This window comes from Labrus mixtus, chromosome 12, assembly GCF_963584025.1.
Source record: "Labrus mixtus chromosome 12, fLabMix1.1, whole genome shotgun sequence".
In the NCBI taxonomy this organism is placed as follows: Eukaryota; Metazoa; Chordata; class Actinopteri; order Labriformes; family Labridae; genus Labrus; species Labrus mixtus.
The window spans coordinates 27676989-27704792 of record NC_083623.1 but is presented as its reverse complement, the minus strand read 5'-3'; the positions used below and the strand labels follow the sequence as shown (position 1 = coordinate 27704792).

The 27804-nt window shown below is 36.4% G+C and overlaps 2 protein-coding genes and 1 long non-coding RNA gene across 3 annotated transcripts; all 3 read left to right on the top strand.

Annotated features, from left to right (window-relative positions):
* The first annotated feature begins 7246 nt into the window (after positions 1-7246).
* LOC132984514 (uncharacterized) lies at positions 7247-11449 on the top strand. The gene is made up of 3 exons (XR_009674929.1): positions 7247-7374; positions 10765-10874; positions 10958-11449. It is a non-coding gene; the product is annotated as an uncharacterized LOC132984514 (long non-coding RNA).
* A 297-nt stretch (positions 11450-11746) lies between these two features.
* LOC132984507 (golgin subfamily A member 6-like protein 22) lies at positions 11747-13436 on the top strand. Its single transcript, XM_061051395.1, has 3 exons — positions 11747-11813; positions 12271-12390; positions 12489-13436. The coding sequence occupies exons 2-3, from the start codon at positions 12339-12341 to the stop codon at positions 12995-12997; spliced, it is 561 nt and encodes a 186-aa protein (XP_060907378.1). The 5' UTR covers positions 11747-11813; positions 12271-12338; the 3' UTR covers positions 12998-13436.
* Positions 13437-17143: 3707 nt separating this feature from the next.
* LOC132984474 (butyrophilin subfamily 3 member A2-like) lies at positions 17144-23342 on the top strand. Its single transcript, XM_061051358.1, has 5 exons — positions 17144-17601; positions 17685-18026; positions 18486-18767; positions 18869-18991; positions 22309-23342. Exons 1-5 carry the CDS (start codon positions 17439-17441, stop codon positions 22818-22820), a joined length of 1422 nt encoding a protein of 473 aa, XP_060907341.1. The 5' UTR covers positions 17144-17438; the 3' UTR covers positions 22821-23342.
* The last annotated feature ends 4462 nt before the right edge of the window (positions 23343-27804 follow it).

The window sequence follows — 27804 nt, the reverse complement described above, 5'->3', positions numbered from 1 at the left end:
AGTAACATGTTTTATATAGTCTGGTAGAGTAACATGTTTTAGATAGTCATGTAGAGTAACATGTTTTATATAGTCTGGTAGAGTAACATGTTTTAGATAGTCATGTAGAGTAACATGTTTTAGATAGTCATGTAGAGTAACATGTTTTATATAGTCATGTAGAGTAACATGTTTTAGATAGTCATGTAGAGTAACGTGTTTTAAATAGTCAGATAGGATAACATGTTTTAGATAGTCATGTAGAGTAACATGTTTTAAATAGTCTGGTAGAGTAACATGTTTTAGATAGTCATGTAGAGTAACATGTTTTAGATAGTCATGTAGAGTCAGGTATGGTAACATGTTTTAGATAGTCATGTAGAGTAACATGTTTTAAATAGTCTGGTAGAGTAACATGTTTTAGATAGTCATGTAGAGTAACATGTTTTATATAGTCTGGTAGAGTAACATGTTTTAGATAGTCATGTAGAGTAACATGTTTTAGATAGTCATGTAGAGTAACATGTTTTAGATAGTCATGTAAAGTAACATGTTTTAGATAGTCATGTAGAGTCAGGTATGGTAACATGTTTTAGATAGTCATGTAGAGTAACATGTTTTAAATAGTCTGGTAGAGTAACATGTTTTAGATAGTCAGGTAGAGTAACATGTTTTAGATAGTCATGTAGAGTCAGGTATGGTAACATGTTTTAGATAGTCATGTAGAGTAACATGTTTTAAATAGTCTGGTAGAGTAACATGTTTTAGATAGTCATGTAGAGTAACATGTTTTATATAGTCTGGTAGAGTAACATGTTTTAGATAGTCATGTAGAGTAACATGTTTTAGATAGTCATGTAGAGTAACATGTTTTAGATAGTCATGTAGAGTAACATGTTTTAGATAGTCATGTAGAGTAACATGTTTTAGATAGTCATGTAGAGTAACATGTTTTAGATAGTCATGTAGAGTAACATGTTTTAGATAGTCATGTAGAGTAACGTGTTTTAAATAGTCAGATAGGATAACATGTTTTAGATAGTCATGTCGAGTAACATGTTTTAGATAGTCAGGTAGAGTTACATGTTTTATATAGTCATGTAGAGTAACATGTTTTATATAGTCATGTAGAGTAACATGTTATAGATAGTCATGTAGAGTAACATGTTTTATATAGTCTGGTAGAGTAACATGTTTTAGATAGTCATGTAGAGTAACATGTTTTAGATAGTCATGTAGAGTAACATGTTTTATATAGTCATGTAGAGTAACATGTTTTAGATAGTCATGTAGAGTAACGTGTTTTAAATAGTCAGATAGGATAACATGTTTTAGATAGTCATGTAGAGTAACATGTTTTAAATAGTCTGGTAGAGTAACATGTTTTAGATAGTCATGTAGAGTAACATGTTTTAGATAGTCATGTAGAGTCAGGTATGGTAACATGTTTTAGATAGTCATGTAGAGTAACATGTTTTAAATAGTCTGGTAGAGTAACATGTTTTAGATAGTCATGTAGAGTAACATGTTTTATATAGTCTGGTAGAGTAACATGTTTTAGATAGTCATGTAGAGTAACATGTTTTAGATAGTCATGTAGAGTAACATGTTTTAGATAGTCATGTAAAGTAACATGTTTTAGATAGTCATGTAGAGTCAGGTATGGTAACATGTTTTAGATAGTCATGTAGAGTAACATGTTTTAAATAGTCTGGTAGAGTAACATGTTTTAGATAGTCAGGTAGAGTAACATGTTTTAGATAGTCATGTAGAGTCAGGTATGGTAACATGTTTTAGATAGTCATGTAGAGTAACATGTTTTAAATAGTCTGGTAGAGTAACATGTTTTAGATAGTCATGTAGAGTAACATGTTTTATATAGTCTGGTAGAGTAACATGTTTTAGATAGTCATGTAGAGTAACATGTTTTAGATAGTCATGTAGAGTAACATGTTTTAGATAGTCATGTAGAGTAACATGTTTTAGATAGTCATGTAGAGTAACATGTTTTAGATAGTCATGTAGAGTAACATGTTTTAGATAGTCATGTAGAGTAACATGTTTTAGATAGTCATGTAGAGTAACGTGTTTTAAATAGTCAGATAGGATAACATGTTTTAGATAGTCATGTCGAGTAACATGTTTTAGATAGTCAGGTAGAGTTACATGTTTTATATAGTCATGTAGAGTAACATGTTTTATATAGTCATGTAGAGTAACATGTTATAGATAGTCATGTAGAGTAACATGTTTTAGATAGTCATGTAGAGTCAGGTAGGGTAACATCTTTTTAGATAGTCATGTACAGTAACATGTTTTAAATAGTCTGGTCGAGTAACATGTTTTAGATAGTCATGTAGAGTAACATGTTTTAAATAGTCTGGTAGAGTAACATGTTTTATATTGTCTGGTAGAGTAACATGTTTTAGATAGTCATGTAGAGTAACATGTTTTAAATAGTCAGATAGGATAACATGTTTTAGATAGTCATGTAGAGTCAGATATGGTAACATGTTTTAGATAGTCATGTAGAGTAACATGTTTTATATAGTCAGGTATGGTAACATGTTTTAGATAGTCATGTAGAGTAACATGTTTTATATAGTCTGGTAGAGTAACATGTTTTAGATAGTCATGTAGAGTAACATGTTTTATATAGTCTGGTAGAGTAACATGTTTTAGATAGTCATGTAGAGTAACATGTTTTAGATAGTCATGTCGAGTAACATGTTTTATATAGTCATGTAGAGTATCATGTTTTAGATAGTCATGTAGAGTAACGTGTTTTAAATAGTCAGATAGGATAACATGTTTTAGATAGTCATGTAGAGTAACATGTTTTAAATAGTCTGGTAGAGTAACATGTTTTAGATAGTCATGTAGAGTAACATGTTTTAGATAGTCATGTAGAGTCAGGTATGGTAACATGTTTTAGATAGTCATGTAGAGTAACATGTTTTAGATAGTCATGTAGAGTAACATGTTTTATATAGTCTGGTAGAGTAACATGTTTTAGATAGTCATGTAGAGTAACATGTTTTAGATAGTCTGGTAGAGTAACATGTTTTAGATAGTCTGGTAGAGTAACATGTTTTAGATAGTCATGTAGAGTAACATGTTTTAGATAGTCATGTAGAGTAACATGTTTTAGATAGTCATGTAGAGTAACATGTTTTAAATAGTCAGATAGGATAACATGTTTTAGATAGTCATGTCGAGTAACATGTTTTAGATAGTCAGGTAGAGTAACGTGTTTTAAATAGTCAGATAGGATAACATGTTTTAGATAGTCATGTAGAGTCAGGTAGGGTAACATGTTTTAGATAGTCATGTAGAGTAACATGTTTTAAATAGTCAGATAGGATAACATGTTTTAGATAGTCATGTAGAGTCAGGTATGGTAACATGTTTTAGATAGTCATGTAGATTAACATGTTTTAAATAGTCTGGTAGAGTAACATGTTTTAGATAGTCATGTAGAGTAACATGTTTTATATAGTCTGGTAGAGTAACATGTTTTAGATAGTCATGTAGAGTAACATGTTTTAGATAGTCATGTAGAGTAACATGTTTTATATAGTCATGTAGAGTAACATGTTTTATATAGTCTGGTAGAGTAACATGTTTTAGATAGTCATGTAGAGTAACATGTTTTAGATAGTCAGGTAGGGTAACATGTTTTAGATAGTCATGTAGGGTAACATGTTTTAGATAGTTATGTAGGGTAACATGTTTTAGATAGTCATGTAGAGTAACATGTTTTAGATAGTCATGTCGAGTAACATGTTTTAGATAGTCAGGTAGAGTAACATGTTTTATATTGTCTGGTAGAGTAACATGTTTTAGATAGTCAGGTAGAGTAACATGTTTTATATAGTCATGTAGAGTAACATGTTTTAGATAGTCATGTCGAGTAACATGTTTTAGATAGTCAGGTAGAGTAACATGTTTTATATTGTCTGGTAGAGTAACATGTTTTAGATAGTCAGGTAGAGTAACATGTTTTATATAGTCATGTAGAGTAACATGTTATAGATAGTCATGTAGAGTTACATGTTTTAGATAGTCAGGTAGAGTATCATGTTTTATATTGTCTGGTAGAGTAACATGTTTTAGATAGTCATGTAGAGTAACATGTTTTAGATAGTCATGTAGAGTAACATGTTTTAGATAGTCATGTAGAGTAACATGTTTTAGATAGTCATGTAGAGTAACATGTTTTAGATAGTCATGTAGAGTAACATGTTTTAGATAGTCATGTAGAGTAACATGTTTTAGATAGTCATGTAGAGTAACGTGTTTTAAATAGTCAGATAGGATAACATGTTTTAGATAGTCATGTCGAGTAACATGTTTTAGATAGTCAGGTAGAGTTACATGTTTTATATAGTCATGTAGAGTAACATGTTTTATATAGTCATGTAGAGTAACATGTTATAGATAGTCATGTAGAGTAACATGTTTTAGATAGTCATGTAGAGTCAGGTAGGGTAACATCTTTTTAGATAGTCATGTACAGTAACATGTTTTAAATAGTCTGGTCGAGTAACATGTTTTAGATAGTCATGTAGAGTAACATGTTTTAAATAGTCTGGTAGAGTAACATGTTTTATATTGTCTGGTAGAGTAACATGTTTTAGATAGTCATGTAGAGTAACATGTTTTAAATAGTCAGATAGGATAACATGTTTTAGATAGTCATGTAGAGTCAGATATGGTAACATGTTTTAGATAGTCATGTAGAGTAACATGTTTTATATAGTCAGGTATGGTAACATGTTTTAGATAGTCATGTAGAGTAACATGTTTTATATAGTCTGGTAGAGTAACATGTTTTAGATAGTCATGTAGAGTAACATGTTTTATATAGTCTGGTAGAGTAACATGTTTTAGATAGTCATGTAGAGTAACATGTTTTAGATAGTCATGTCGAGTAACATGTTTTATATAGTCATGTAGAGTATCATGTTTTAGATAGTCATGTAGAGTAACGTGTTTTAAATAGTCAGATAGGATAACATGTTTTAGATAGTCATGTAGAGTAACATGTTTTAAATAGTCTGGTAGAGTAACATGTTTTAGATAGTCATGTAGAGTAACATGTTTTAGATAGTCATGTAGAGTCAGGTATGGTAACATGTTTTAGATAGTCATGTAGAGTAACATGTTTTAGATAGTCATGTAGAGTAACATGTTTTATATAGTCTGGTAGAGTAACATGTTTTAGATAGTCATGTAGAGTAACATGTTTTAGATAGTCTGGTAGAGTAACATGTTTTAGATAGTCTGGTAGAGTAACATGTTTTAGATAGTCATGTAGAGTAACATGTTTTAGATAGTCATGTAGAGTAACATGTTTTAGATAGTCATGTAGAGTAACATGTTTTAAATAGTCAGATAGGATAACATGTTTTAGATAGTCATGTCGAGTAACATGTTTTAGATAGTCAGGTAGAGTAACGTGTTTTAAATAGTCAGATAGGATAACATGTTTTAGATAGTCATGTAGAGTCAGGTAGGGTAACATGTTTTAGATAGTCATGTAGAGTAACATGTTTTAAATAGTCAGATAGGATAACATGTTTTAGATAGTCATGTAGAGTCAGGTATGGTAACATGTTTTAGATAGTCATGTAGATTAACATGTTTTAAATAGTCTGGTAGAGTAACATGTTTTAGATAGTCATGTAGAGTAACATGTTTTATATAGTCTGGTAGAGTAACATGTTTTAGATAGTCATGTAGAGTAACATGTTTTAGATAGTCATGTAGAGTAACATGTTTTATATAGTCATGTAGAGTAACATGTTTTATATAGTCTGGTAGAGTAACATGTTTTAGATAGTCATGTAGAGTAACATGTTTTAGATAGTCAGGTAGGGTAACATGTTTTAGATAGTCATGTAGGGTAACATGTTTTAGATAGTTATGTAGGGTAACATGTTTTAGATAGTCATGTAGAGTAACATGTTTTAGATAGTCATGTCGAGTAACATGTTTTAGATAGTCAGGTAGAGTAACATGTTTTATATTGTCTGGTAGAGTAACATGTTTTAGATAGTCAGGTAGAGTAACATGTTTTAGATAGTCATGTCGAGTAACATGTTTTAGATAGTCATGTCGAGTAACATGTTTTAGATAGTCAGGTAGAGTAACATGTTTTATATTGTCTGGTAGAGTAACATGTTTTAGATAGTCAGGTAGAGTAACATGTTTTATATAGTCATGTAGAGTAACATGTTATAGATAGTCATGTAGAGTTACATGTTTTAGATAGTCAGGTAGAGTATCATGTTTTATATTGTCTGGTAGAGTAACATGTTTTAGATAGTCAGGTAGAGTAACATGTTTTATATAGTCATGTAGAGTAACATGTTATAGATAGTCATGTAGAGTAACATGTTTTATATAGTCATGTAGAGTAACATGTTTTAGATAGTCATGTCGAGTAACATGTTTTAGATAGTCAGGTAGAGTAACATGTTTTATATTGTCTGGTAGAGTAACATGTTTTAGATAGTCAGGTATAGTAACATGTTTTATATAGTCTGGTAGAGTAACATGTTATAGATAGTCATGTAGAGTAACATGTTTTAGATAGTCATGTAGAGTCAGGTAGGGTAACATGTTTTAGATAGTCATGTAGAGTAACATGTTTTATATTGTCTGGTAGAGTAACATGTTTTAGATAGTCATGTAGAGTCAGGTAGGGTAGCATGTTTTAGATAGTCAGATAGGGTAACATGTTTTAGATAGTCAGGTAGAGTAACATGTTTTAGATAGTCTTGTAGAGTAACATGTTTTAGATATTCAAGTAGGGGAACATGTTTTAGATAGTCATGTAGAGTAACGTGTTTTAAATAGTCAGATAGGATAACATGTTTTAGATAGTCATGTAGAGTCAGGTAGGGTAACATGTTTTAGATAGTCATGTAGAGTAACATGTTTTAGATAGTCATGTAGAGTAACATGTTTTAGATAGTCAGGTAGAGTAACATGGTTTAGATAGTCATGTAGAGTAACATGTTTTAGATAGTCAGGTAGGGTAACATGTTTTAGATAGCCATGTAGAGTAACATGTTTTAAATAGTCAGCTAGAGTAAATTCAAACTGGATTACATAGCAGAAATATATTACAGCAGCTTTTTGGCAGAAGACACAGGTTATAAGAAGAATTGATTTGTCTTTACAAGACATGCGTGCATTACATCTTTATATTTATGATGTCTGTTGTAAAACATTTCTTCTTGTGTAAAACAGGGTTGGTTATCAGATTCCCAGAAAAACAAACAGATGTGGCAACGTGATCTCAGGTTTACAGCAGGACTTTGATCAGGAAGTTAATTTTGCTGAGGTGAGCTGAGGTGAGAGGATTCGTCGACGCATTATACTCAGGTATGTTTGCATTTAAAGAAATTCAATATTCTTATAGTTTCAAAAATAATTTTTTAAGTTTCTATGTCCTGTAATCATCTATTGATTGAGTTGTTTTGTTAAGTTACTCAGATGTAAGAACGAAAACTAAAACACGAGCCAGGATGTGTTCATCTCTAATGAAACAATTTTAGTATTAAGATGAATGTAAGAGAGAAATTCACTTTTAAGTCAGTTTCATATTTATAAATACTTTTAAGGGATAGCAACAATATATATATATATATATATATATATCACCCATACACATTTTAACGGGTCAAAATGTTCATTAAAAAATATATATATTGAAATGTAGATGACTATGATAATAATTTTCTACACCTGTTGTATCAGTAGGTATTGTAGTTTAAATCGTGTCTGGGACAAGGGTGTTTTGTGGCATAGGAAGGGTTTAGACAAAAAAAAAAAATCAGTACCAAAATTTGGTATTTCAAATAAGTTTCATATATAAAAATCTTTTAAAAATAGATTTTCATTTGAAAAAACAGGAATAAGTGTGTTTCTAAGTGATATTTTTAAAGTTGTTTACCTGGGACATGGTTTTTCCCAATTCTCAAGAATGGGTGCTATATCAATTAGAGTTATATTCATACTCTAAGCTATAATTTAAAGTTTTGATAAAGCTAAAGACAATTTTTTAAACGTAATTACTTTTTAGAGACTCAGACTGATTACTCAGCTGTGATTCTTTATACGGCTGCACTTCATTTTAGAGAAAGATGTTATTACATTACATTAGATCTTTACTTGATATATAATTTAATTTATTTTATAACTCCAGAAGCAGCTCTTTGGTAAATTCTCCTTTACATTTGCATCAGGATTTAAAATAAATATATAAATTACAGGAAATTATTAAATTACCTTGCTTCATATGAAATAGTAAAAGTAGATCAATCTTGTAACTTTAAAAAAAACTTCATCCTTGAGAAGCATTCTGATAATTGTTGTGTCATAAATAAAGATAGGCTAATAAGTCACAGGGGCGATATACCTTTACTTTGGTAAAATCATGAATTTATTACAACCTTTGAAATCACTAACTGTGCTTTCAATCTTCAGTTATTTAATGACTCTTAATTTAAAAACACAATATCTTCAGCTAAATATTGCAAAATGACATCACATGTAGATGTGGCAGAAGGACTTTGAGTTTCCTACTCCTAAAGGTCAGACTATAGAAGCAGGGATGACTTTCTGTAAATGATCACCTCTGAAAAGAAAACCTCTGGTCAAAATGTTGTGACTCAATAAAACCTTTTGAGGCATATTTCCTTCTTCTCTCTGCCAGTTTTGCCCTGCACAGACATGATGTGCTTTTATTAGAGAGAAAAGACAAAAAGGAAAAAAAAATGTGAGGAAACTATGAAATGTGTCCAGACAATGTGCTTCTGACACAGATAAATGTTAATGGCCACCATCAGAGTGATGAATCATACTTTCTTGAATGATGTTCAGCAGAGGTCAGTCACAGTACAATGGGGAAATGTGTTGATGAACTGTTCTTTGTTCAATACGGGTTGACTGAGGGGTCATCTTAATGTATCAGATTACAATTTAAACAACAGAGTGCTACTTTCATTATTAGTAAGAAAACATCTATATTAAAGAGCCCATATTATACCCTTTTTGGGGTTCATATATTTAATCTATGTACCTACTTTTGTAGGTTCACAATAGCTAAAGTCCGAAAAAAGTGTCTGTTTTCATGTACTGCTCCTCCTTACTCCCTCTACACTCCGAGTCCATCAGCTACGCTCTGCTGAGCCCACACTGTTAGACCCCACGTGGGCCAAGTCTGCTCTGATTGGTCTGCCGATCCGCTCTGTCGTTATTGGTCAGTTGCTCAGCACGCATCTCAGAAATTTCAACATGAGCTGCAGGGCTTGCCACAACAAGCCAATGGACTTAGATCAATGATCTCACACTGACAATGACGTCGGACTGACAAAGTTTTATCGAGGGGGGCTAGAACCGAGCGTTACATGCGACTAATCCTACAGCTAACAGGAGGAGGTAGGAGAAGCCGCGTTTCCGCGGACTTTGAATTTTTGCACATAGATGTGCCTAAACATGCACAGGACACTTGGAAAACACACTAAAGGGCATATAAAACCAGAAAAAGCATAATATGGGACCTTTAATTCTAAAAGAGATTGATGAACAGTGCAGTGAAGCTAAAACAGGCGTGATGTGAGAGGTGCGCTCTGTGTTTGTCAGAAGTCCGGCTGCAGAGTTCTGTACAGTCTGACGGTGTGTTACGGATGTGTACTAAGGCATGTAATCCAGCCGAGAGGAAATAAAAGCAGAATAATTAGTTCTGTATTGTGAAAAGATAAAAGTGACTTGATTCTTGAGATGTTCCAAAGTTGATTAAAACAGGATTGAACCAGTTTCTTGTTGTTTAAATCCAAACTTAAGTCAGTATCAAATATAACTCCCAAGTTTTTAAAGTGGCTTTTAACATCAGGGATTAGTGCGCCGAGTAGTGGCTGAATCTGGTTCAGAATATTATCAGGGACAATAAGAAACACTTTTGACATCATGACTTCTTTGACATCAGCTAAACAGCTTTGAAGTGTGGCCAGTTTATTCCAGTCTCTGGTTTTGATGGAGAGATATAATTGGGTGTTATCAGCATGACTATGAAATGATTAATGTGATGATGGATGATGTGCCCCAATGGGCGCATGCCCAAGGAAAACAGAAGTGGTCCAAGAATTGATCCTTGGGGTACACCGCACAATGTCTTTACAGTAGAAGAGATGAATAAATTAACTGAGAAGAACCAGGGCCGTACCAGAAAATGTTCATACACATACTTAAAGGTTGTTTTCACTCAGAAATCACTTAAAAAAACAAAGGGAGAGAATTGATTCATACGCGGTTTGTCGAGTCTCCTTCAGTCGGTTTCCTGAGATACATAAAGAAATAAATCTGTTAGCAAATATCATTATATATTAAACATTCATAATAAAATAAATATATACAAGAACATATTAACATATCTCACACTGACAATGACGTCGGACTGACAAATTTTTATCGAGGGGGGCTAGAACCAAGCGTTACATGCGGCTAATGCTACAGCTAACAGAAGGAGGTAGGAGAAGCCGCGTTTCCGCGGACTTTGAATTTTTGCAAATAGATGTGCCTAAACATGCACAGGACACTTGGAAAACACACTAAATAGCATATAAAACCAGAAAAAGCATAATATGGGCCCTTTAATGTAAATCCATGTTCATGTGGTAATATATTCTGGCCTAAATGTGATGTGAGATAAATATGCTGTATGTCTGTGTTCTCAGCTGAGAGCATTTGTCTCATTTCTAAACATGTTTTTAGGATGTTCTGCAGAATGGATGGATTCTTCTTTAAACCAAAGCGCTGTACCTTCAGTGTTTTGGTTTTACAGAACATTGTGATGCTCCTTTTGTTGACTGAATCCTATAGAGGTAAGCATTACTCAAACTTTATGTGAGTGTAAAGGGAAAAATACAGGTCAGATATCAAAACTGAAAACCTTTTGTCTCTTCAGGAGAATCTCAGGGGGTTGGACCATCTCAGACAATAACAGCATTAGTTGGTGAAGACGTTATCCTGCCATGCCAACTTGAACCTGCAGTAGATGCTGTTTCCAAGATTGTGGAGTGGGGAAGACCTGATCTAGAACCAAGATTTGTCCATGACATGAAGGTCAAAACCTTTTGGACAACCAGAATCCATCATACAAAGGAAGAACATCAGTGTCTGTGGACAAACTGAGACATGGAGACCTTTCCCTGAAACTGTCTGCAGTGAGACTCTCTGATAATGGAGTCTATAGATGCTACTTTCCCTCACAGAAGAAACAGTCTACTGTTGAGCTTGTTGTTGGTAAGTTATGTATATGTGGTAAAAACATTCCGACATAACTCAGATTCAAGGGCCTCCAATAGAGCTGTACCTTCACATGTTTGTATCCATTAGACATGAAACTCCCATATAATAGTGAGAAGCTTGCATTGAGTGTCTTTTAGTTTTATAGTCTCTTGCTTTGTAACACAATGATTGTGCAATTTTGGAAATTTGTTAAAAAAACAATACTGGAACTTCAAGATTTCTGCATCAACCTCCTCTGAATGACTTTTAAACAGCCCTTAACACAAAAAGCATCATGCTGAGCCAGAAACAGGGATGTGCCAAAAGACATGAGCAATGAAGTCTGAGTTAAGAAATGAATAAATGGAACTACAAAGTATATGATACTAATTTCAAATTCATCACATTGATGTTACCCACAACTTATCTTTTTTTAAGTGTTTCAAAATATTCGTATTTGTCCCCGCTTCTTTCTATCAACGGTGAAGAGGAGCTAAGGGAGGAAGTTACAGAACACAAAGCATCATGCCCAGGTATGGAGTCACAGGGTTTGCTATAAAACACTTTAATACATTGTGAGAAAAAGTTTGACCATTAACTTAAATAAAAAGTTGGATGATTATTAGAATATTACGATGGAGGATTAGGGCCACGTTAAAAAAAAAATTTAATTAAATTTTGAGATTAAACTCGTAAATTTACGTAAAAAGAGTTCTACTTTCATAATTTTGCGCAGACTGGTCTTGAACTCGTTAATTTATGACTTTATTCTCGTAAATTTACGAGTTTAATCTCGTAAATTTAGGACTTTAATCTCGAAATTTAAATATATATATTTTTTTTTAACATGGCCCTAATCCTCTGTCGTAGAATATAAATACAATAAAGATTACAGTATTTGTAATCTCTCTTCACAATATTTTTAGTATCATGTTTTTATCTTCTTTCTGAACGATTTGTAAAGATTGGTTTTTGTCTTTATTATTTCAGATCAGGAATGTTTAACAAGTGTGATCTGCATCGTAATCAGTTTGTCTGCTGGCTTGGTTTGTGGCGTCATGTTGTTTGGAGGTTTCTATTATATCTATAGGAACAATCAGTCTGAAATCGGTAAGTCATAAATATGTTTTCTTTTTCTTTCCACCAAATGTGCTTTTTATACTGTTTTTCCACCATGACCATGTGTGTTTTTATCTGTGTTTGTTTAGTGTCATGTCTTGTCTCAGAGAAAACGAAGAGAAGGGTTGAAAAAGAGGCTCTGCTCAAGAAAGAATCCGAGAAGAAGCAAGCGGAGCTGGATGTCTGGACGCCAGTTTTGTCTTCATTGAAGGAAGTGAAGAGCGGACTGGAGAAACAAAAGTTAGAAATCAAATCACAGTTAGAGACAATAAAGAAGGAGAGGGAGAAAAACAAGGAGAAGGTGAAAGAAATGGAGAAAAAAATATCGGACAGTAGGAGGGAAAATGCTACTGACAGAGCAGAAGGATACGTGAGAGAGAAAGAGAGCCTGTTAGATGCTCTGGGTAAACTGGAGAAAAGAAATGAAGAGCTGGATGAACAGGAACTAAACACAGAGGGACTTCTACTGAAATTAGAGAGAGTGATTAATAAAATGATAGAAACCCTTAAGATCAAAGAAAATGAAATGATGCTGATTGACTTACAACTGGGACAAGGAGAAAGTGAAGATGACATCGTTCACCTTCACAGAGAGTAGTCAGGGTCAGGGTTAGGGTTGGGAAACACAGTCAGTGTATCATGTCTGTGCACTGAATCTTTTCATCTGGTTCATAACAGCTGTACGAAATAACAGCTGTAAGAAATGTTTTCAATTTAAAGACAAAGAGAAAGTCAAAGTGTTGTGATTCTGTCAGTTTTGCACCACTTTAAAACCCAACAAACTTGATGAGTCATATACCATCCTTCAATATTTGTTTTTTTTTTGCTTTATGGGGCAACAATCAACTGATGATTACAGTTATTATGATCTCTTTTTATTTATATGCACTAAAGACATGCAATAATAATAAGACAATTAGCCCCGAAGTATAGCGGCCGAAGCAACAGAGTCCGCTACACGACGTTATAATGAGAATATTTGACTTTAAATCAATGCTATGTGTAATCCAATGGAATGACAACATCCACAAAAGAGAGGAAAAGTTACGTGCACGGAGATCGTAGTGGTCGCGTGCAGACACTTTAGCCGGTCACTGTATATAAACGTCACTCTCTTTCTGTTGGCTCGAGTTGAAATCTCCGGAGTATATGCTGCCGTGTTCAGACATCAGCTCACTTGGACTTTCTGTGGATAAAATACTAGGGGTCTGGCCGGAGAAACCCCGGGTAAAGTCTGCATGAAAAATGTGTCTGTTTGCGTTCACACATAGCCTAAAGAACCTCCGGGTAGCCAAATCTCCAGAGTTTTTCAGGAGATTTCCGTGTGTGTGAAAAGGGTTATAGACTAATGTGTATCCAGTCTGTAATAAAGATTATTTTTGACTAATAATGAAGTACATATATTTTTGTAAGATCATTAAAAATGCTCAATTACATCATTATGTAATATGACATTTACATATTTTGTTCATTAAGTCTTACTGTAAGTGACAGAGTGTGACAGTTTTACCTTCATGTTAACTTTTAGTATTGTAATTTCTTGTCTCTGTATTAAAGAGAATGAGAAAAAAGACTTCTGTAACCAGATAAACACTTGTTGATCCTTGAAAATGATATCTGTATTAAAAATGTCTGAATCAGAATTAAAAAGAAAATTTAAATCTAGTTTTTATTTCTTTTATATTTATTCACTTTATGAAAATAAACTCCAGGGAACTTTATCCCAGATACACCACTGTAGTTTAAACCTTTAAATCACAAAGTGTGGAAAACATTGAATTTATTTTATTACTAAAATCAGATTATAATAATGAATTAACTGAATCATGTTGTGAATGTCACTGAACGGTTAAATTCATTTGAGATACTCATTAACCGCCTGGAGGTCATAAAACACGACCTTAGATACTGACGAGTGGAGACAGAGAGGTCAGTTAGAGACAGGCAGCTATAAAAGAAGGTCGTTTTATCAGTGTCCTTTAATCAACATCAGATATTCTACAGGTATTGGTTGATTAGAATACATCAGCAAAGAGACCACACCTTACTGAGGTCAAAGTTCTATTGATTTAATCTTACAGACTTTATACTACCTTATATAATTATACAGCTTTATAGACGAGGGAGAGAACGGAGAGTAACAGGTATGTGTCTTTATTCTGTTTTTTATAAATATATTTATATTTCAAAGATGCTTCATGACCTTTATATTAAAGAATCGCTCATTGAATATAATGGAGATAAAGAGAAGTGTTTACAGCTTCAGAGTTTGGTCTAACATTTATTCTGTTTAGCTGCTACATATTTGATGCTTCTTGGTTTTAAATCTTCAGTTATTTAATGACTCTTAATTTAAAAACATCTTCTGTTGAACATTGCAAAGTGAAACATCGGCCAATCCAATTCCAATCTAGAAACATTCAGTAAACACGAAGCTACAGAAGAAACAGAGAATAAACAGTTGAAGGAATGACCCTCCTATTGTTTTATTGAAATGTCATTTTTTAAACCTTTAATCAGATTTGTTTAGGCAGAAGGACTTTGAGTTTCCCGCTCCTCGATGGTCAGAATATAGAAGCATGGAAGACTTTTTGTAAATGATCACCTGAAGAAAACCTTTGGTCAAATTGTCCTGACTCAGTAAAACCTTTTGAGGCACATTTCCTTCGTCTCTCTGCTGGTTTAGTTTTGCCCTGCACCTGCGTGATGTGTGTGTATTGAACCCATTTCTTATTTTATGTAAAGCTTTTATTCTGAAAAGACAGAAAGGAAAGAAAATTTGAGGAAACTATGAGATGTGTCCAGACAATCAGAATCAGAATCAGAATCAGAATCAGAATCAGAATCGGGTTTTATTGCCAAGTACATTTACACATACAAGGAATTTGACTTGGTGTATTGGTGCTAAACAATTAACAAGGAAATAGCAACAACTTAAATAATACAGTATAAGAAGATATTACAATATATAAATTGAATTTAGAATTTAGAAATGTAAAATATAAAATGTAAAAAAATATAAAAAATGTACAAAAGGTGCAATGTAGGAGCTGTGCAGTGGACTATGAAAAAAAAACCTTCCAGTGTATGTAACCTACTCATAGACTGCCTGTAAGGAAAATAAATTTAAAGTCCAGTGGGCGTTAATGTAACGCATAAAGAACAGTTCAGCATTCACATTACTTATGTTTTTCAGACTATGGGGCTGATGAGAGTCTGGGTTATGTGGGAGGAGGAGGGGGGAGGAAATTGTTCATCAGGCTGACAGCAGAGGGGAAGAAACTGTTCTTGTGGCGAGAGGTTTTGGTCTTGATGGACCACAGCCTCTTACCAGAGGGGAGAGTCTCAAACAGTCCATGTGCGGGGTGAGAGGGGTCGGCCACAATCTTACCTGCACGCCTCAGGGTCCTGGAGAGATGGCAGGTTGCAGCCAATCACCTTCTCAGCAGAGCGGATGATACGCTGCAGTCTGCACTTGTCCTTTGCTGTGGCTGCAGCGTACCAGACTGTGATGGAGGAGGAGAGGATGGACTCAATGATGGTAGTGTAGAAGTGAACCATCATGGTCTTTGGCAGGTTGAACTTCTTCAGCTGCAGCAGGAAGTACATCCTCTGCTGTCCTTTCTTGATGAGGGAGGTGATGTTCAGCTCCCACTTGAGGTCATGGGTGATGATGATCCCCAGGGAGCAGAAAGACTCCACAGTAGACACCGTGGATTCATCGATGGTGATGGGGCTGGGGGCTGCTGAGTCCAGATGCTTGAGGATAGGGTGGAGGGCCAGGTTGACAGCATCACCTACAGACCTGTTGGCTCTGTAGGTGAACTGCAGGGGGTCCAGGAGAGGGTCCGTGATGTCTTTGAGGTGGGAGAGCAAGGTGCTCAAAAGACTTCATCACCACAGAGGTCAGGGCGATGGGTCTGAAGTTATTAAATCCTGTGGTCCTTGGCTTTTTGGGGACAGGGATGATGGTGGAGGACTTGAAGCAGGCTGGTACATGGCATGTCTCCAATGAGCTGTTAAAAATGTCTGTGAAGACTGGAGACAGCTGATCAGCACAGTGCTTCAGGGCGGAGGGAGAGACAGAGTTTGGTCCAGCTGCTTTGCGGGGGTTCTGTCTCTTAAAGATCTTATTTACATCTCTTTCAGTGACTGAAAGAAGTGTAGCTGGGGTGTGGGGAGAGGGGGCTGTAGGGGCAGACAGTCGTTGAGGGTCCTGAATCCCTGCTGTGGTGGGGGAGGTGAGTTGTGGAGTGGAGTCGTTGGTTTCCGGGCTGTCCCATTGTCTTTCAAAGCGACAGTAGAACTCGTTCAGGTTGTTGGCCAGACGCAGGTCACTTGCAGAGTGGGGGGTTTTAGGCTTGTAGCTGGTGGGCTGTCTGAGCCCTTTCCAGACTGAGCCAGACTGAAAACTGTTGTTGTAGTAAAGACGCTTGGCATCTCTCACCGCCCTGTTGAAGGTGTATTTAGCCTTTTTAAAACTCTCCCTGTCCCTGCTCCTGAATGCCTCCTCCTTTTTCTGCCTTAACCGTCTGAGTTTAGCTGTGAACCAGGGCTTGTCGTTGTTGTAATTCACCGTAGTGCGTGATGTTACACACAAGTCCTGGCAGAAGCAAATGTATGATATCACAGCCTCTGTGTACTCATCCAGGCTGTTTGTGGCAGACCTGAAAACATCCCAGTCAGTAGTCTAAGCACGCCTTTAATTCTTCCACAGCTTCACTGCTCCACTGCTTTGATGTGCTTCTGACACAGATAAATGTTAATGGCCGCCATCAGAGTGATAAATCATACTTTACTATCTTGAATGTTCAGCAGAGGTCAGTCACAGTACAATCTGTGAAGTTAGCTTGAAGGGAAATATGTTGATGAACTGTTCTTTGTTCAGTACGGTTCGACTGAGGGGTCATCTTAATGTATCAGATTACAATTTAAAGTGCTACTTTCATTATTAGTAAGAAAACATCTATATTAATGTAACTCCATGTTCATGTGGTAATATATTCTGGCCTAAATGTGATGTGAGATAAATATGCTGTATGTCTGTGTTCTCAGCTGAGAGCGTTTGTCTCATTTCTAAACATGTTTTTAGGATGTTCTGCAGAATGGATGGATTCTTCTTTAAACCAAAGCGCTGTACCTTCAGTGTTTTGGTTTTACAGAACATTGTGATGCTCCTTTTGTTGACTGAATCCTATAGAGGTAAGCATTACTCAAACTTTATGTGAGTGTAAAGGGAAAAATACAGGTCAGATATCAAAACTGAAAACCTTTTGTCTCTTCAGGAGAGTCTCAGGGGGTTGGACCATCTCAGACAATAACAGCATTAGTTGGTGAAGACGTTATCCTGCCATGCCAACTTGAACCTGCAGTAGATGCTGTTTCCAAGATTGTGGAGTGGGGAAGACCTGATCTAGAACCAAGATTTGTCCATGTGAGGCATGAAGGTCAAAACCTTTTGGACAACCAGAATCCATCATACAAAGGAAGAACATCAGTGTCTGTGGACAAACTGAGACATGGAGACCTTTCCCTGAAACTGTCTGCAGTGAGACTCTCTGATAATGGAGTCTATAGATGCTACTTTCCCTCACAGAAGAAACAGTCTACTGTTGAGCTTGTTGTTGGTAAGTTATGTATATGTGGTGAAAACATTCCGACATAACTCAGATTCAAGGGCCTCCAATAGAGCTGTACCTTCATATTATGACAGGAGAAAGAGCCAATGGAGCTTCTTTTGAAGGTATACTTAAATTGTAATGCTGCTCATTTTGCCTTGCCTCTCTGTTTGAGTCTGTCCAGCACTCTGTAGATCAGGTATTTATATCCTCGGTCCTGTTCACAGAACAACATAGTTTAAATATAGGGTAGGGTGGGTTTCTTTTTTCCCTGAGAGGATCTCTGGTGTGATTTTCCAATGGAACATTGGTCACTGTTACTACAGTAGTTAGGGGGTTAAGGTCTTTTTATTCTTCACCACAAAGGCCTTAATTTACCTTTATTTTAAACTATATCCCTGATATTATTCATGGTGGACATTTCTACATGTTGGACTGTTTATTCATGATTTGTTCTACTATCATCAGGGTCTTTCTCCCCTCCTGCCATCACTGGTCTTGACAGAAGCACCAGCGGAGTCGTGTTACAGTGTGAGTCTTTAGGCTGGTATCCAGAGCCTGAGGTGTTGTGGCTGGACAGTGAGGGAAACCTCCTCTCTGCTGGATCTACAGAGAGCGTCAGAGGTTCTGATGGTCTCTATACTGTCAGCAGCAGAGTGACTGTGGAGAGGAGACACAATAACATGTTCACCTGTAGAGTCACACAGAACAACATCAACCAGACCAGAGAGACACACATTCATGTTCCAGGTGAGTTTAGTCCCTAACACCTCTAACCCATCTATCTCTGTTTAACAGCTGAGGAGGTATTCCATGTGATTCATATTGTGCTGTGTGTTTGATCATTTCAGCTGATATGTTTCTGACCTCTTCTTCTGCTGCTGCTCGGTTCGGTATCATCGTGTTCATTTTACTCAGTTTGGTTGTAGCAGATGTCTTTGTTTTCTGGAGATGGAGTCAAAACCAAAGAAAAGGTTGGTGCAGCTGTTTTGGTTTTACATTTTTTAATGGGCCTGTTCTTAACTTCTCTGCTTTGTGTCCCTGAACACACAGAACACACACTGGACTCTGTATAACCCTTTTCACACATACAGAAATCTCCTGAAAAACTCTGGAGATTTGTCTAGGTTCTTTAGTCTATGTGTGAACGCAAACAGCCGCATTTTTCGTGCGGTCTTTACCCGGAGTTTCTCCGGCCACACCCCTAGTATTTTATCTGTAGAAAATCCGATTGAGTTGATGTCTGAACGCGGCAGCATATAGGGACTAAAGCAGAAAAAAAACATTTGACTGAATGTATAAAACAAGTTAAAAAAAAACATTTTGAATAGGTGTTTTCAATCTAAGAAACTGGAAACTGACATTTTTTGTCAGTTTTGCATTATAAATCTGAATCTGAGAAGTAACTAGCAAACAAATTTAAGATTTTCTATGAATTCAGTGGAGTAAGAAGTATAATTTTATTAAGTACAAGAAGGCTTCTTTTTTTCTTTTTTTTTACATTGGACAGAACTTATGCAGTACTGTACTTAATAACTTTCACCCACTCAGTCATTAAAAGTAAACTAGTGCTAGCTTGTTAAGCTAATATAACATGTAAGAATTGTGTCATCAAACGGTCCAGTTTATGTCGTGTGGTGCTCTGTGTGGGTAATGTGTTGTATCACGTGATGTCGTGACGCGCGTTCCTAACGGAGTGTGTCCGGTAGCGGAGCACTCGGTGACTGTCTGCTCTGCCTGCACGTAATAAAACTTTAACGGTAAACTCCGTCTGTGACGGGGTCCTCTGGCAATCCACCCGAAACTTAAAAACAGGCGTAGTCACAGACTGTAAGTGAAGTGGTTTTATTTTTGCCGGCCTCCCAAAGTGCAGTGATAGATATTTACAAAAAATGCAAAAACAGGATGTTTAGACTATTTACACTATTTACAAAACAAAAGTCGTCCAAAAACAAAATCCAAACAAACAGCAAACAAACTGTACTTCCAAAAAAATTAACTTTCGCTGTAACATGTTACCTTCCCTGTAACCATCCTAGACTGCTTGAAAGCCGCAAACAGCTCTCTTTTAAACACATTAAGCCCCTCCCACTGGGCGTTATAAATTGCCTAACATTTTTAAAGAAACACATTATTTCATGAATGAGCAATTTACACTCTGTTAAATTAACATGGTTCACTCACCCCTAAATTACCCATTCTCATCCCTATTTTAGTACCACCACTGTACTGTATTGGTGGCGAAACTTTCAACACAAACATTTAATTAATCAATCAATCATGTGATCACCTATGCGCGCTCCATCCGCCTATTTAGTATGCGGAAATGGGCCGCCTCTGTTTGGAACAAACGGGACACCGCGGAGCGCATATGCAACGCACCAACGGTAATACCACTCTGAATCTGTATATATATGTGTGATACCAAAAATAGCGCTTCCAAGTGTGCACCCTTAATCGCGTTATGAAACTGAGAGGGAAAGGAGGATGATGGTGTGATTTACTGAATGATTATAGGCGCACTGGCAGAGGGAAAAGTTTGGCGGATGTGTGTGTGTCAGCGTGTGTCAGTGTGTGTCAGCGTGTGTGCGCTGACTGCAGTCAGTGACGGAGCCGCTCCATCACACCGTCATGTTACGGATTGTTGTTTCCCTGGTATTTTTTTCTTTGGTCTGGTAAATAAATTGCACACCGGAGACAAAAAAAAAAGTCTGGACATGACGGGCAGTGCACACTGATGTTCACTACCACAATAAAAGCCTCCTACACACCGAGCCGACTTCACGTAGCAGATAAAAGACTGTAGATTGAAATGCCACTTAGACGCAAAACTACACTTGTGTTACAGGGTTCAGATAAATGACTGACATTAACAACAGCAGTTTGGACGTTTGTCATTAACTCACATTCTGCTCAACTTTTTTTGTCTGATTGACACTGACTAAAAATATTACAAATGACGGAAATCCGTCGTAGCGACGGAGAACTGTAATCCCTGAGCATATACTCCGGAGATTTCAATTTGAGCCAATGGGACCCGAGTGACGAGTGACGTTTATATAGTGACCAGCTAAAGTGTCTGCACGCGACCACTACGATCTCCGTGCACGTAATTAAACATCTGCATTCTGTTTTCGGTTCATCAGTATGTTGTTCTCCACTCCTTTGTGGATGTTGTCATTCCATTGGACTACACATATCATTGATATAAAGACAGATATTCTCATTATAACGTCGTGTTGAGGACTCTGTTGCTTCAGCCGCTGCTTCCGCGTTGTTATTTACGTCACGTCTTGCCTCGGGAAATCCCCCGCGCCCCCTCCCCTCTGACAGGGAAAGTCCCTGTGTAGCTGGTCTGTCCTGACACTCAGTGTGCTACGAAAATGTCTCTGAATTGTGTTGTGTATGATGAGACAAAGACCAAAAACTTCCTTGCCAACTGGAGCAGATTTATTTTCACACCATCTGCCTGTGTAAAAGACACAATGCATACGGGTGTGCTGTGACATTCTTTTATAAACTAAATAAAGAACAAAAACTAAATCAAAAGTATAAATTGTATTTCAGCTTATTTCTTACTCAACAGTGGCAATTTTGTGTTTTTGTCAAAACCGAAAATGTACTTAAACAGCTAAGCTATACTATATAGCTATATAGCTATACTATATACTTATACTGTACACTTCACATTATATTAAAATAACAAAATAATTTGTGATTAAATATATCTGTAAACAACAAGAACAAAGAGAGAGCTTGAACCACTATTTATCATGTTTTTCCCGTGTTTTAACACTTTATGAACTGGGGCACATTTAAACACTAAGCTCTCCTCAACGGGGTCTCAGGCCGTCTGAGGAGAGAAGCGCGAATCTACAGGAAGTGACATCATCACAGCAGACCACAAACTCCAAAATAAAATACAAAAGTACATATAAAAATATTCATATTTGAAAAAGATATGACAAAATGTAAATATGACTTAAAGGACAGACTTTTGGTGAATTATAAATAATTTTAACACACCTGTTACACCTATTCATAATAAGTGTTATCTCGAGACGCTAAATCCAGCTCCGTTGCATGTGAGTGTGTGTGCTGCTGTATGCGCTTCTGTGTGTATTAGACAGAACACACACTGGAGAGAGTGTGCATGGAGGAGAGCGGAAGAGTGCTGTTGTGCTTCCTGTGTGTGTGTTGATTTATTGACAGGATCAGAAATAAGAACTATAGTTGTAACATAATGACTTTCTCTGTAATGAAACAGTAACAGTTTCCATTATTGTCACAGATGAAGCAGAGAGACATCAGTCTGAAAGTGCAGAGAGAGAGCAGCTCTCAGGAAAAAAGACAATGGAGGATCTGGAGGAGAAAAAGGAAACACTTGAAGAAGAGTTGAAGAGGAAAGAGGAAGAACAGACAGATCTGGAACTGATGATTCATAAACTGAAGGAGCAAAACAAAAAACTGCACAACCAGATGGTTAAAGTCAGAGATGTAGAGGAGGAATCAACGAATATCAGTGAAGATATTGAGGAGAAGATGAAGTCAGCAGAGAAGATAGCAGAAAGTGACAAAGAGCAGGGATACTTGGAGATGACGAGAGTCGCTACAACAACCAAAAAACATCTGAATCTTAGAAAACAAGTACATCAGAACCTTTACAATGAAGCAGAGAGACTTGAGATCTTAGCAGATAGTTTGTTACAAACAACGTCTGACAGGAAGAAGTCATCAGAGGAGCAGAAGAAGAAAGTCAAAGATCAGCTGGAGGACATTCGGAGGAAACTTTCTGAGACTTGACCTTTAGAGATCATCGACTGACAACAACTGAACATTTTCAGTTTGTTCATCTCTGATTAATATACTGTTTATATCAGAAAGACAGTGAAACATGTTCACATCACTTTTTAACTTCTCTTAACTCTACATTATTATTGTACATTTTTTAATTATCTGCTGCGCTTAATGTTGAAAAATGTATACTTACGTATACTGATGAAGCGTTGTTTTGTATTTTGTGCAGATTAATTTGTTGTTTTTTAAGATTAATTTGTTGTTTTTTAAGATTAATTTGTTGTTTTTTAAGATTAATTTGTTGTTTTTAAGACTGATTTGTTGTGTTGTGTTCACCCTAACAGTAAATATTGATATCTGGTCCCTGCTCTATTTCACATCCTGTTTTTTATCTAAACGCTTCAACACTTTATTTTCATTTTTTTGTTAATAGAAACTGAACATCTGATGATTTTAAATGTAAAGAAACAAAAAGCTTGAATTATTTTAAGACTTTGACAAACAGTTTGAATAAAAACACTTAGAGCAGTTTGTGTTTTATTAAATCATTAAACTTATTTAAACCGCCTCTCGTGTATTTATTAGTTCTCAACGTCCTCCTCACTCCACTCCGCTTACAGAGGTCAACAGTACAAACTCATCACACACTCCTGCTCTCAGCCAGTGCCTGCAGAGACTGTCGTTTGTAGGATGGAGAATGAATACAGACACACAGACTCCTTCACAGACGTTCACGTGTATGACCACTTACCTCCTCTGTAAACATTATGTCAGTAAATATCCAGTGTTTCACGGTCGATGATGATGCTCGTTTGTGTACGTACGAGCACGTATGACGAGCACGTGAGGGAGAGCGAGCAACAGGTTACTGGTGCAGTTCACCTAACGCCTATGCGGTGTCGCTACAAACGCAGTATTTTTAAAGTTACATATAGCCCCTTTAACAGTTTGTTGTTATTCATCTAAATTCTTTGTTGTTAACATTCAAACACTCATTCATGTGACCTTGTTTCATGGTTTAAATTCTAAATTCAACCTCTCGGTCTATTTTCACAGAGATGTAGAGATGCTGTGGTTCATCTGAAGATAGTTTGTGAGGAGAATCATTTTTAAAATAAGGAACATGATTCTACAGAAATGTTGGAGCCTTTAAATAATTTAACCTTTGACTTAAACAAGACGGGCGCTCAGCTTCTTTTATTCAAGTTTATATTTTATATCTATTATATTATACTTTTGTTCTTAAGAAAGCTGATTAATTATTATTTAAACTGGATATCATTGAAAGAATGTACAAATAATTCATCATCTTCTTTAAGAATAAGATTTAAAGGAGCATGGTTTAAAGAGCAGTAAGTTTGAATCATCAACAGTCAGACACTAATAATCTTTGTGTCCATTTAAAGATCTGTCACACTGTGACTGCGTCTCTGCTGAAACACTCTTATGAAGGTTATGAACCACAATGAGTGTGTTTTAAATCTGCAGCAGTTCTATTGTTATAATCATGTGAGAATATAAATATATATGACACATCATGGTTTACCAGTTCTACCACATGCTCTCATAAAGAGACCCTGATGCTGTCTGCTAGCAGACGCCCTCAGAATAAGTTTCATTATACAACCTAATGTGCTGAAGTGCTGACAGACAGAATTCATAATAAACTACAGTAACCACACAAACAGAAATAACAACAGGTGTCTCGTAGTTCTGATCACAAACATGTTGTCTAAGTTACAAAGTCAGAGCTTGATTAAAAAGGTCACTGAGTTCAAGCTCTAAGAGGTGTTTTCACCTCTCATCTGATAAACTTCTTCAGGTTCTTCCATTTTGAACAACGTTTGAAAAACTTAAATGTTGTTTTTAGTTTCATTTCTGTTGTAATGCTTCACAATAACGGAATTAACTTTCATACAGGAAGTCAAACACTTAAAATCCAGCAGCCATTAATAGCAGATGCTTAATGTAATAAGTTCCAGAAGTACCCCAACCCTTATTAAGGTTGGTGAGTGAAGAGGAGACAGATTGGCCTTCTGAACAAGATGCTCTCATTGGTCTATTTATGAAATTGTTCTTATCAATAACTTTTGGCACGAGTCATCTCCTCGCGCTCACGAGGGTGGTCTCCCTCTTGTAGTTTAAGGAGGTAACAACATCTGTCTTTATATGAATGAGAGATTTAAATGTCCTCACATGAGGATGAACAGTTCATAGAAGAAGCCATTGTTACTATAAAGTATTTCATTATAGCACATAAGCAAATACAGTGTTATTGTTTAGTAATAATCATGTTGTTGTGATTTATTAAAACAGACATGGTTCATGCTGAACTATAAAAAAGTTTTATATGTAAGGTCGTTGTGAACAGAATACATTTGGTTAGTTTGATATTAGAGAGTGAGCAGTGAGCACAAAGGTGAATGTATAAACTTCAATCCCCTCATCAGACACATCAACATATATCATCATACACTCAACACACTGACAGTCATGATGTTCTTTGCTAACAAATTCCTTTATTTTTAGAATTCATCTCAAACGTTGGCCGAACAGAAACTTCAGTGACAACAACCTGAAAACACTAAAAAGCAGCTTTTAAAGAGGAAGAATTAAAGTGATACTGAGTCATGAAACATCCTGGTTTGTGACATCGGGTGTAGATTCATCATCAATTCAATTCAATTCAAACAACTTTATTAATCCCTCATGGGTCAAGTAGTGTGGAGCAGCCCGTACACATGAGAAAAAAACACAAAGATAAGTAGATGCACAAACAACAGATTACACAAGGAGTTAAAACACAGATGAGACCTAAAGGAGACACTAATATTAGACAGACTGATTAGAGGTCAGTCAGACTGAATAAGAAATAAAAACACTACAACGATTAGATAAATAAAAGATCTGAGGCGTTAAAAAGATGAAATCATTAACCTAAGGAGCATTCAGTAATCTGATCGCAGAGGGGATGAATGATTTTGAGTAGCGGTTAGTTTAACAAGCAGGTAAAACATAACGTCAATGTGATGGCATTAGACAAAATTCACTAAAGGGTGTGTGACCAGAAGAAGCTAAAATACTCTCAACCTTCCTGAGGATCTGCTGGTTACAAAAAGAGTTTTAAGTCTCTCAGATTTGAACAATTCCTGATAGGCTGTTTCTGTCTTTAACTGAGAGCTTGTTAAACCAACAGATAAAAGAAAAACAAAGGAGGCTCTCAATAAAAGACTGATGAAAACAACAAAGTATTACAGGACTGACTGAGAAAGAGTTCAGTTTCCTTAAAAGGTGAATTCTCTGTTGCCCCCTCTTTACAATATCCTCAGTGTTGACATCAAATTTGAGTTGGTGGTCCAGTATTTCTATGACCTTCCAGTCTTCACAGTTTTACTATGGATGATGCACTCTGTGGCTGCCTCCCTCTTACGTCTAAAATCAAAGACTAGTTCTTTGTTTTTTGTAACATTTCATTCTAAAAGTTATCGTCACACCACGAAATAAAATCAGGGAGAGCTGTCCCATGGTCTGACTCTGGACCCTGAAGGAGAGACAACAAGGCTGTGTCATCAGAAGATGTGACCAGGTATCTGCCCTCCTGAGAGCTCCTGTAAGCATCAGTATACGTGATGAAGGGGGGGAAAGATGAGGAGATGGTTAGGGAGTCTGATAAATGGTCATTTACAGACACCCTCTGAGTTCTGTCAGTCAGAAAGTCCATAATCCACAGAACAAGAGGCAGTTTAAAATCATTCTTTCTATTAAAGGTGAGGCTGCATGGTATTAAAAGCTGAAGAAAAATCAGCAACCAAGAGCCCATCCAAATGTTTGTACAAACTATTTAAGATCAAAGGTTTTGCATCCTCCACACCTCTCCCTGTCTGGTAGGCAAACTGAAGTGGATCAAGTTTACCCTCCACTGTTGAGAGAACAAGGTTCTGTACAATCTTTTCAAAGGTCTTCATAATTAATGAGGTAAGTGCAACAGGTCTAAAATCACTTACCTCAGACTACTGATCTTTGGAATAGGCACCACTGTGGAAGATTTCTAGATAGCAGGAATAAAATTACAGTCCAATGACATCTGGAAGATTGTTATGTCCCTGGTCTAGGGGAACCAAGACACAACATAATAAGTAACCCCCATTCTTCCCACTCCCAAGGAAGCCAGAAGCCCAGGTCACTTCAGATTACCACAGCAATTAATTTTTTGGAGCAGAGAAATAATGGCCCTAAAACCCCAATTCGCACATACTCCGTGCGCGCCGCGGTCCATCAGCGCCACGGTTTTGCGCCGTCGGACGGCTCGCGCCCATTCACACTGGACTCGTTTCTGGGACGTCAGCGCAGCGGAGCGCACCCATGACACATCACATGAGAACTACAAGATCCCGCGGGAATAAAGAGAAAAACATGCAAACAACATGTTGCTTTGTCTTTCTGAGGATGCATTGTTGTTAAATCTGTTTTGACGTAATGTTGATAAAGTGATGAAAAATAAGATTGCGAGTCCGTATATTGTGTTTTATTTTGAAATTGACCGGATGCTCTGTGCATTTCCTTGTCTGACTTCCTGTCCGGGCTGTCATTTTCTGTCCAGCTTGACGCGTTCCTGCAGTGTACTCCAGCAACCCAGTCTCATATCAATGTAATACCTACATTGGTCCACAGCGCAAAACGTAGTAGTTTCACAATAAGGGCTCTAAAATTGTGACATGTCTACGTTTCCTTTTGTCTGTTCTTTTGTATAGGCATACCTCAGGTCACGTGACTGCACAGTTTTCCCCTGGCGAAAAAAATCCCTTCTATTTTCGGTGGAAAATGCAATATTTTAAGATAGTTTGAGGCTTAAGTGTCGTTTTGATAACCTTTCTGGCGACAAATGTACATTGTATCTTCATAATCTTCGTTCAGTTTATGTTTATGATCTTTAGTTTGTTCGTTTCTATGAAGATTCTTTCAGGTCTCGCTAGGAAAACGTTGGACTGTT

Coding starts and splice junctions, on each gene's coding strand:
- LOC132984507 (XM_061051395.1), top strand. CDS start 12,339: ATGTTGTTTGGAGGTTTCTATTATATCTATAGGAACAATCAGTCTGAA. Junction 12,391..12,488: donor GAACAATCAGTCTGAAATCG/GTAAGTCATAAA, acceptor GTGTTTGTTTAG/TGTCATGTCTTGTCTCAGAG.
- LOC132984474 (XM_061051358.1), top strand. CDS start 17,439: ATGTCTGTGTTCTCAGCTGAGAGCGTTTGTCTCATTTCTAAACATGTT. Junction 18,027..18,485: donor TACTGTTGAGCTTGTTGTTG/GTAAGTTATGTA, acceptor TACTATCATCAG/GGTCTTTCTCCCCTCCTGCC. Junction 18,992..22,308: donor GAGTCAAAACCAAAGAAAAG/GTTGGTGCAGCT, acceptor TTATTGTCACAG/ATGAAGCAGAGAGACATCAG.